Below are 10,146 nucleotides of genomic sequence, written 5' to 3'. Positions count from 1 at the left end.
CCCAGTTTGTTTAAGTTTCTGAAGCTTGGGCTTCCTAAGTCCTTGAGTCTTTGGATCGTTCCTCCCTCTGAAGGTGATGGATCCATTGCAGGAAGTAACTACTCAGTACAACAGGCCTTCTCAGTTCTGATTTCTTTTTCCTTTAAAAAATGTATGTATGTATGTATCTATGTATGTATGTATGTATGTATGTATGTATGTGTGTATGTATATATTCATATGTACATATGTTCTTTTGTATTTTTGAGACAGGGTCCCACTATGTAGTCATGGCTATCCTGGCGCTCACTATGTAGATCAGGCTGGTTTTGAACCCCCAAGAGCTCCTCCTGTCTCTGCCTCCCAAACACCCAGATTAAAGGTGAGCTACCCCACACCTGGCTAGGTTTTTTTTTTCTTTCCACTTTTGAATCAAATTTCATAAAAATGGAATCATATGGACGAGCCTTTTTGCATTTGGCTTCTTTTTCTCAGTATTTGGTTTTATTTATTTATGTGTGTCTTTAACATTGATTTACTTGTGGATGTGTGAATGGGTTTGCCCCAATTTGAACATGGAGGTCAGAGCACTACCCAAGGGAGTCGGCTCTCTCCTTCCATTGTGTAGGCTGCAAGGATTGAATCAGGTCAGAGGTTTCTGGGCAAGCACGTTCTGCATTTGGGACTTCTTGCTGTTTTTAGATACATTTTGTAGGCCCAGGCTGCACTTGGTATAGCTAAGAATGACCTTGAACTTCTGACCCTTGAACCTCCTGCCTCTGCATATGAAGTGCTGGGATTGAAGGTATGCACCTACACTCCACTCACACTGAGGTTAAACCCGGGGTTTCGTGCATGCTGGGCAAGTGTCCAGTCTCTTAGCATCGTGCTTTGATCTTCTCCTTGCCAGCTGGTATTCTATTCCATTTGAACACGTCACCACGTGTTACACTGTTCATCCACTGTTGATGCCCAAGCTGCCCCTGATTGGCGCAAATGGAGGAACTATGAGCAGTCCTGAGCAAATCTTTCTGTGGATGGCTGTTTTTGTTTCTTCTATATAGACACCACAGCACTTTCTGGGACAGGAGGCAATCATACACTCATGGGAGACAGCTGGACAGTTTTCCCCAGTGTGTGCACAAATTATACCTCTAGAACATACCATTTCCCCAGAGGAGGACAGGCCAAGACAGACCTGAGCAAAGATAATGTTTAAAATGCCATCAGGGTTAGGTAGTGAGTTTCAAAATGTCTTCTTGAATGTTAGTAGTCATTGCCCTCGGATGGGGCGCTGGGCATTGCTTGAAGGCTGCTTTCAATGTCTCCTCCAGCCCAGACACGTGAGATCTCACCCCCTAGGTTGTCTTGCCAACTGCTAAACTGAAAGTAGCTAGGTAAATTCATTTATACTTACATGGGATGATAATCAGCCCTCGCTCCACTAACACCCTCAAATACCAGTTTTAAATGGGAAACTTAACCACCTAAAGGAATTAACCAGTGTTGCTTGCTTTTGGGGAGAGTTGCTGTCTTTTTAGTGTAATCTGAGAGTTATGTGGGGGCTAGCATGATGGTTTGGGTTGTTAAGGGCACTTGCTTCTAATCTTATGACCTGAGCTACACACACACACACACACACACACACACACACTAATGAAAGTTGTGTGAAGCCCTGTGGGGGTGTAGGTGGGAGGGATGTGAGTTTGAGGTCAACCTGGGCTAAATAGTGAGTTCCAGCCGGGTGGTGGTGGCGAACACCTTTAATCCCAGCACTTGGGAGGCAGAGGCAGGCGGATTTCTGAGTTCAAAGCCAGCCTGGTCTACAGAGTGAGTTCCAGGACAGCCAGGGCTGCACAGAGTTCCAGATTAGCTTTGGCTCATGTAAAAAACGTGAGCTGAAAATGATATCTGTCTTGAGCCCGATGTGGTTCAAACCCCAAACCGTACTATAAAAAGGAAGCAAATTCTTCCCATGGCCGAGTCCTGCCTCACTGACTCACAGACTCATGGTTTAGCACCAAACTCTTGTTCACCGTTTACCATTTGACTTGCCTAAACAGGACTTTTCAAAAGGACAGACTATGGCATCGTTATCACCTAGCACATGGGCAGCCATATTATGGTCACATGATAATGCCCATTTATGGACTGTGTACATTTATATAGAAGGGATTTATAAACTGTACAGAACCACTGGTGTACTAAATCTTAGCAATGCTATTATTCTTTATTGAGACAGGGTCTTGCTATGTAAGGCCATGCTGACCTGGAACTAGCAAGCCATTCCCCTGCCTCAGTCTCCAGATGTAGGACATTGGCCACCAGGCCAGGAAAGAGAGCTGGGTTTATGAACTCTCCAGTGAGCTGATGTTGGAGAGACAGGACCCAGTGAACTGGAAGGGATCTTCTGTCCTAGCTGGGACCAACCTTGGGGCTGCTTAACCGAGACGCTTACAGCTTCTCTCAGATCGCCCGTTCTCCAAACCTGGGAATTCTACGCGCTCTGGAGGTCACCAAGGTCTGAGTAGTAATGATGTTCAGGAACGCTAGGGTAACGTAGGAAATGCCTTTGAAGGAAATACTTAAATTACATGCGCTCCCTCTACCTCTGCCATCCTCCTAGTGTGCGGAGATTACAAGCGATTGCCACCACGCCCGGTTCTCTGCGGTCCTGGGGAATAGAACTCAGGCTCCGTGCCTGACAGGCAAGCCCTCTGCCAACTGAGCCACATCCCCAGCCCCAACATGGCCTTTTCCTAACGGGACGGAGGAACTCGCACTCCTGAGGACCGAGGCTAGCAAATCAGCAGCTTCCCTTCTTCATTTAAAAAAACGGCTCGTTTAAAGAAGGGTCTGTCTGTAAGTCTGCGCCCAGTCAACCCTGCGTAGCGACCGTCCTCCCCTCGGGGGTACACTGCCCGCCCTCCGGGCCCTGGCACAGCCCCTTTTGGCACTGCGGCTCCCAGGTGCTGGGCGCGAAGGCGGAGCCTGACTACAGCCGCCTGGGTGGCGCCACCGAGACCCCCGGGAGTTCGCGGGTCCCAGCGCTCCAGGCTGCAACTCCCGCAGCATCCCCGGCCGCTGCACCAGCATCCGCCAGACCTCTCCGGAGGCGCGCAGCCCGCGGACGCCACCACCATGGGCGCGGGGCCGCGATGGCCGGCGCCCGGCAGCCTGCCTGCGCTCTGCGCCGCGCTGCTCCTCCTGGCTCTGCAGCCGTCCTCCGTGCGCGCCGAGGGTGAGTGTCCGCAGCCGGGAGGCCAATCGGGCCGGAGATGCCATCCGGGGCTGGCCACCCTGCGCCCCAGCATCACCGACCCTGGCCCTTCCCGGCGCTCCCCACCGCCTCATAGAGTCACGTCTAGGCTGCCCTCGAACTTCTGGAATTGACTTTTCATCTCTCCCAACCCCGGTTTCTCAACGTGCATTAAGGGCGAGCCCTTCCCCAAGGCTGAGGTTAGAAAATCTGCGAGTTGTCCGGGAAGATCTTGAGTGGGGATCAATGTCCCGGGCCAACAGGGAAGCAGGGAGCCCCGGGTAGAGGACACAGCTCCAGCTGTGGCGCTCCGGAGGGCGGGGGATGGGGGCCATGGGACACCCGATTTAAAAACAAACAGCCGGGCGGAAGTCGAGCTGCCAGGTGGGGATGGATGCCTTGGGACAGGAGGTGGAAAACCAGGTAGCCGCCAGATAACGTTGACCCTCTTTGTCTTATTGAACCCCAATTCAGCTTTAATTTTTTTTAAACGTTTAGTATTTATTCTCTGCGTGTGCTTTACTTTGTTTTTAAAATCTGAATTCAGCTTTAATTTTACAAATGGGGGACGGCGTTTACACGCATGCTTGCCATAGTATGAGTGTGGAAGTCGGAAGGCAACTTGAAGGATTCATTCCTTCCCGATGCACTGCGTGGGTCCCTGGCATGGAACTCGGGTCATCAGGCTTGGCAGCAAGCACCCTTACCATTGAGCCGTCTCGCTGGCCCTTGAATTCCGCTTTTGATACTTGCCTTAAACTAGTGGGATTAGAGCCCTGTGTCAATACAATTTCCGTTTGAAAAGCTAATTCAGCTGTGTTTAGATGTCAAAACAAAACTCCTCTGAACGGGAGCCGGAGGACGTGAAGGGAGCCTGATTTCCTCAGCCTCAGGTTTCTAGAAAGTCCACCCTTAGGACAACCTTGACCAATAGGGGAGAAACGCCCTCCGCTAATTTAGGAAGCTTTGCATAGACTGAAGTACAGTTATTTTAATCTGGTAAAACATAAGGAAGCTGAAGATCAGGGAAAGAAACCCCTGGTGCTTGAGAAAACGGTGAGGAGACACTGTGTCACTCCACAAACACTACAGGTGCCAGGTTTGTATGTGCCATGCGCTAAGCAAGAGCTTGGGCGTCCTGGCCATGTCTTTAAGCGTGAAGAGAGAACATTTTTAATTCTAAAGGTTGTTAATGATTCTTAATTAATTATCAATTAATTTATGTGGCAGTGCTGTAGAAATATCCCGCCACCGAACCACAGCCTCAGTCCCATTTTTTTAAAAATAATAATAAAAAAATTTAAAGATTGTTTTTTGAAATCTAGATATGCCTCATAAAAATTACCATTTAAAAATGCAGAACGGCAGTTTTATTTTGTTGTCCAATGTTTGCACATCTAATTCTAGAACATTCCATCACTGCCACACAGAACCTTTTTGCAGTATGCCCATTGGTGATCTTTGGGATTTCCGTTCTGATGCCGAGTTATGAAAATTCAACTGATTTTAAAGAATGCACGTAGACTGGGTTGGGGTTAGTACTAACTTTTGAACAATGTCTACTTTTGTTCCAACTTTAATTCCTTCCACTAAAATCTCTTTCCATGATGTTTTATCGAATTTCACCCCATTATGAACACTTAAGCAGAATGCCACATGGATGAAGACCAAAGTTTTGTGCCTATGAGGGGCAGAGAAAATAGAAGGCAGGATTGTCATCTAGCAAGGAGAAACTGAGGAGCCCTAGCCTGTGTGTTTGTTCTTACTGGAAACGCTTCCTGTCCCACCCCCACCCTCCCCACACACTTCCATTTTCCTCTCTCCACTTGGCATAGAGAGAATTATGAGCACACTTCATTTTATGAAAACTTTACCTGCAAAGCCGTCCGTTGTATAGTGGAGCCCTGGAGGAGTCATAAAACATATTGTGAACAGATCCCTCCCTGTCTCTGTGCTTACGGGCCTCCCGAACACCTATTTATCTGAGTCTAAGCAGGCAGGAGGGTGGGTGGCTGTTTAGCTGAGAGTCATTGTTATAGATATTTGAAGAGACTTGGACAAAAAACAGTCTCTCTTTAAAAATTAAAATTTAGGGGCTGGAAGGATAGCTCAGTGGTCAAGAGCATTAACTGCTCTTCCAGAGGACCTGAGTTCTATTCCAGGCAACCACATGGTGGCTCACAACCATCTGTAATGGGATCCGATGCCCTCTTCTGGTGTGTCTGAAGACAGCAACAGTGTACTCACATATATAAAATAAACAAAAAAATTTAGTTTATGGGTGACTAATTCAACATGTCTCACATAGACAAAGTAGAGGGACCACTGTATTTCTGCATTTGACTTTGTTTTTCATGTGTGTGTGGACGGGTTGCACATGTACACTTCTCATGGAGTCCAGCAGTTGGCGCCAAGTGTCTTCCTTAATCCCTTCTAGTTTATTGGGGTTTTAAATATATTTTTTTATTTTTTATTATTTTTAATTATTTTGTGTGTGTGTGTGTGTGTGTGTGTGTGAGTGTAGGTGCCTTCTGAGACTGGTGATGTGGGATTCCCCAGGAGTGGAGTTCCAAAAGGTTGTAAGCCACTCTGTGTGGGTGCAGGGACCCAAACTCTGGTCCTCCTCAGGGGCAGTTTGTGCTCTTAACCACTGAGCAGTTCTGGCCTCCCCACCTTCTTTTTTGAGATAGGGTCTCTCAATGAACCTGGAGCAAGCTTGTCATCAAGTCCCAGGCATTTTCCTGTCTCCACCTCCCGAGTGCTAGGATGACAGGCATGGGTAGCCATACACAGAGTTTGTTACTGTGGGGGTTGGGGAGAAAGAGCACTTGCGACATTCACAAGTGGAGGTCAGAGATAACTTTTCAGAGTCTCTTTCTACATTTACTGGGGTTCAAGGATCAAACTCAGGTTGTCAAGTTCATGAGGCAAGCTCCCTTACCCCCTGAGCCATTTTGCCTGCCCACGTGGGAGCTAGGGATTGAACTGAAGTCTTTAGGTTAAAGCAGCAAGTGCTTTACCGACTGAGTTATCTCCTAAAACCTTACCTTTCGATTTTTGAAATGGGAAGGAAAACCTCCTTCGTAATTAACTAAATGCAAATGAACCATTTGAGTAATGACTTCAGAAGAAGACATGTTAATGCAGCCCAAGTCTACAGAGTAACTACTGCATACCGGTAATGTCCTTGCTGACAAACACAGAATGAAGAGAAATGGGTCCTTCTATTAGGGAACCTTAAAATGCCCAGAGGTAGCCAGGCATGGTGACACACACCTTTAACTCCAGCACTGGGGAGACAGAGGCAGGCAGATCTCTGAGTTCGAGGCCAGCCTGATCTACAGAGAGAGTGAGTTCCAGGACAGCCAGGGCTACACAGAGAAACACTGTCTGGAAAAAGAATCAAACTAAACTAAACCAACCAATCAAATAAACAAACAAAACACCAAGGAGAGCTGTGGTCAGCTTGGTGAATGCAACGGCAACTTCTGTCACTGAAGAGATTTAAAAATAAAGACGCTTGGAGGGTTGAGGCACTGGAATGTGGTGACAGGCATTAGTATCAGGGTCTGTTTCTTCCTTCATGAGTGGGAAGGTGGCTTCCTTCTCTCTCATCTAAAAGGATTTGGGGCTCTGTAAAATATGCTTTTATTTTTTTGTTTGCTTTGGTAGTGAAATATCTGGGTTTGGGTTTTTCTTGTAAGGGTGATTAAAAATAATTTTTAGAAATGTTATTATATTCTTACATTTAATTTTGTGTGGAGGGAGCGTGAAAGCACATGGCGGGCGGAGGACAACAATGGGAATTGGTTCTCTCTATCAATCCAGTGGGTTTAGGGGATTAGAAGTTAGGCCATTGTGGTTAGCAGCCTGAAATCATGTGGTCAGCTCCAAAGTGATTTAATTTCTTGAGGAAATAAAGGGATATTCAAAATTGGGTCGATTTTGCAAAGATTTTTTTTCTTCTTTCCTTCTTTTTTGGTTTTTGTTTTGTTTCTTTGTTTATTTTTCAAGACAGTGTTTCACTATGTAGCTCTGGCTGTCCTGGAATTTGTACTATAGACCAGGCTGGCCTTGAACTTAGAGATCTACCTGCCTCTGCCTCCTAAGTGCTGGGATTAAAGGCAGGAGCCACCACCACCCTTTGTTATTTGAAGGAAAAATGCTTATTAAGGCTCAGGGAATCCATGTGGAAGCCGAGGCAGACAAGACTGTAGGAGTAAGAGCTGGGGGCGGACTTCAAGACAACAGTGTTTCCCAAACACAACAGATCTGGTACACAGGAACTCACAGCAACTCTGACAACAGGTACAATGTCTATACAAGCTCACGCCAGACAAAAATCTCTGCTTGGAGAGGGGAGGTAGGCAGAAAAGTCTCGCCCCTAGAGGACTCGAATTTGACTGTTGCTAGGAGAGAAAAGTCAGTTTCTTCAAAGAAGTGACACCTGGCACAACAACCAGGTCAGGCCCTTTGCCAGTCAGCCTATACAAATGGGACTCCGTATGCTGAGGGACAGAGGAGGCTGCAAATGGGACTCAGTGTGCTGAGAGACAGAGGAGGCTGCATGGGGAGGAGATCGGGAGGGTCTGGGAGGACCTGGGAGGGGGTGGGGAAGGGGGATGGCTGCCATCAAGATATATTGTATGAAACTCAAAGCATTAATGAAAGCATCATGGGGAAAAGAAACCATTCCATCTAAATCAGTGGGTCTCAACCTTCCCAATGCTGTGCCCCTTCAATGCAGTTCTTCATGTTGTGGTGACCGCAACCGTAAAATTATTTTCATTGCTACTTCATAACTGTAATTTTGCTACTGTCATGAATCATAATGTAAATCTCTGTATTTTCCAATGGTCTTAGTCAAGCCCTGTGAAAGGGTCGTTCTGCCCCAAGGTGGTCAAGACCCACAGGCTGAGAACCACTGATATAAACTGTCAGTTGGCACAACAATCTGGAACTGAATAGGATGTCCCAGGCATTCCTTTGTCCCTGCAGGTGGCTGCTGGTGGCCACCATGTTCCCCTAAGCCATATTTTGGTTTGTTTTTCCCCTGGAAGCTCTCCTTTGCTTTCAGCCTGGGTTCCCACCTCTCCCTCCATTCATGGCCACACACACACATACACACACACACACACATATAAAGACACACACAGATTCAGACACATACACAACATACACACACATAGCACAACATACATATATATTCACACACACAACACACACACACATATACACACACTACATACACACCAGCAGGGCCTCACTGTAGACCAGACTGACTTGTAGAACTCAGAGCTCAGCTTGCCTTGGCTTCCTCAGTGCTAGGATTAAAGACATGTGTCATCACACCTGGCTAATTCAAATTCATGCCAGACCATCTGGTTGGTGTGTGTGTGTGTGTGTGTGTGTGTGTGTGTGTGTGTGTTGTTTGTGGTATGTGAGAGACAGACAGACAGACAGGCAGGCAGACAGGCAGGCAGACAGAGACAGAGAATGGTGCATATGTGTAGATGCCGTGGAAGCCAGAGAGCAACTTGACCTGTTGTTCCTCATGTACTCACCTTACCCTTGAGACATGTCTTTTATCAGCCTGAAACTCCTCAGGTAGGCAGGCTGGCTGGCCAGTGAGTCCATAAGCTACCTGTTTCCACCCATTCAAGACTGGAATTACAAGTCAACACCACACCTGGTTTTATTTTTATGTAGTTTCTACAGATTAAACTTGGGGCCCTTCAGCCTAACCAACCAGTCTATCTCTGCACCCCAGTTACATTTTTGTTTGTTGGTTTGTTTATAGTAGACTAGAGCCAGCAAGACTCAGTATCCTGCTCTTGTTCCAGACAGTTAGGAGGATGGTTTGAGCTCACAGGTTTGAAGTCCTCTTGGGCAACAGGTCCCAGGACTGGTGTGCACCAGTGTCCACAGACAAACATGATGCTTCCTTCACAGTGCCTCGGACCTCACCATCCACCTATCGCTCTCATCCTGCACAGGGAAACTCTTCGTGCTGGACTCTCAGAATGGCTCTTGGGGCCTGGACCTGGAGGCAGCTCGGCTCTCCTGCAAGAGCAGGGGTGCCCACCTGGTGTCTGCTGGGGAGCTGAAGAGGGTGGTCCAGGACTGTGCATCCGCAGTGTGCACAACAGGCTGGCTGGCGGATGGCACCCTCGGGTAAGTCTCCAATCACCTCAGCTGTCCTGCCTAGGTATACGGGGCTCAGCATCTGGCCTGCAGGGATAGCGGGACAGGCTATGTGAAATGGACGGTGGCTTCTAGCAAGTTCAATTTATTTATTATTTATTCGTGTGTATGTGTGCATGTGTGTATCAGCTTTTGGATGCTTCACACACACATGGAAATCAGAGGTCAAATTTTCTTTTCTTTCTTTTTTATCTTTCTTTTTTGTTGTTGTTTTGCTTTGTTTTTCAAGACAGGGTTTCTCTGTGTAGCTCTGGGTGGCCTCAAACTCCACCTGACTCTGCCTCCTAAGTGCTGGGACTAAAGGTGTATACCACCACTGTCCAGCTCGGAGAGCAACTTTTCAAAGTCAGTTCTTTCCTTGTCAAACCAGGATCTCTCTTGTTTTTGCTTCTCTGCATATTCCAGGCTAGCTGGCCACTCAGCTTCCAGTCAGCTCTTCAGTCTCTGCTCCTGTCTTGCCCGGCCCTTCCAGCATGTTCTGGCTTCTGGAGTCCTTTACTTTGTCATTGTATAATTACTTAGAGGTAATCGTTTGAATCTGAATCATCCTCCATGAGCTCTTGTTTTGAATGCTTGTCCCCAGACTGAAGGCACTATTTGTAGGGAGGGACCATGTACGATGTGGGGTCAACCTGATCAAGTGGGTCATGGGGGGGGGTGGATGGGGTGGGGGGACTGGCCTTTGAGTTTACTTGCACAGCCTG

General features: G+C 47.4%; 1 protein-coding gene across 1 annotated transcript in view; it reads left to right on the top strand.

The window, feature by feature from the left end:
• Positions 1-3,120: 3,120 nt before the first annotated feature.
• Susd5 (sushi domain containing 5) overlaps positions 3,121-10,146 on the top strand; it is a 39,934-nt gene continuing 32,908 nt past the window's right edge. Inside the window, exons 1-2 of the mRNA XM_028767443.1 lie at positions 3,121-3,220; positions 9,235-9,412. Coding sequence (XP_028623276.1) covers positions 3,121-3,220; positions 9,235-9,412 — 278 coding nt within the window. The remainder of the gene's footprint in view (positions 3,221-9,234; positions 9,413-10,146) is intronic.

This window comes from Grammomys surdaster, unplaced genomic scaffold, assembly GCF_004785775.1.
Source record: "Grammomys surdaster isolate TR1022 unplaced genomic scaffold, NIH_TR_1.0 172, whole genome shotgun sequence".
In the NCBI taxonomy this organism is placed as follows: Eukaryota; Metazoa; Chordata; class Mammalia; order Rodentia; family Muridae; genus Grammomys; species Grammomys surdaster.
The sequence above is the reverse complement of the archived record's forward strand: the minus strand, read 5'-3'. Positions and strand labels throughout refer to the sequence as shown.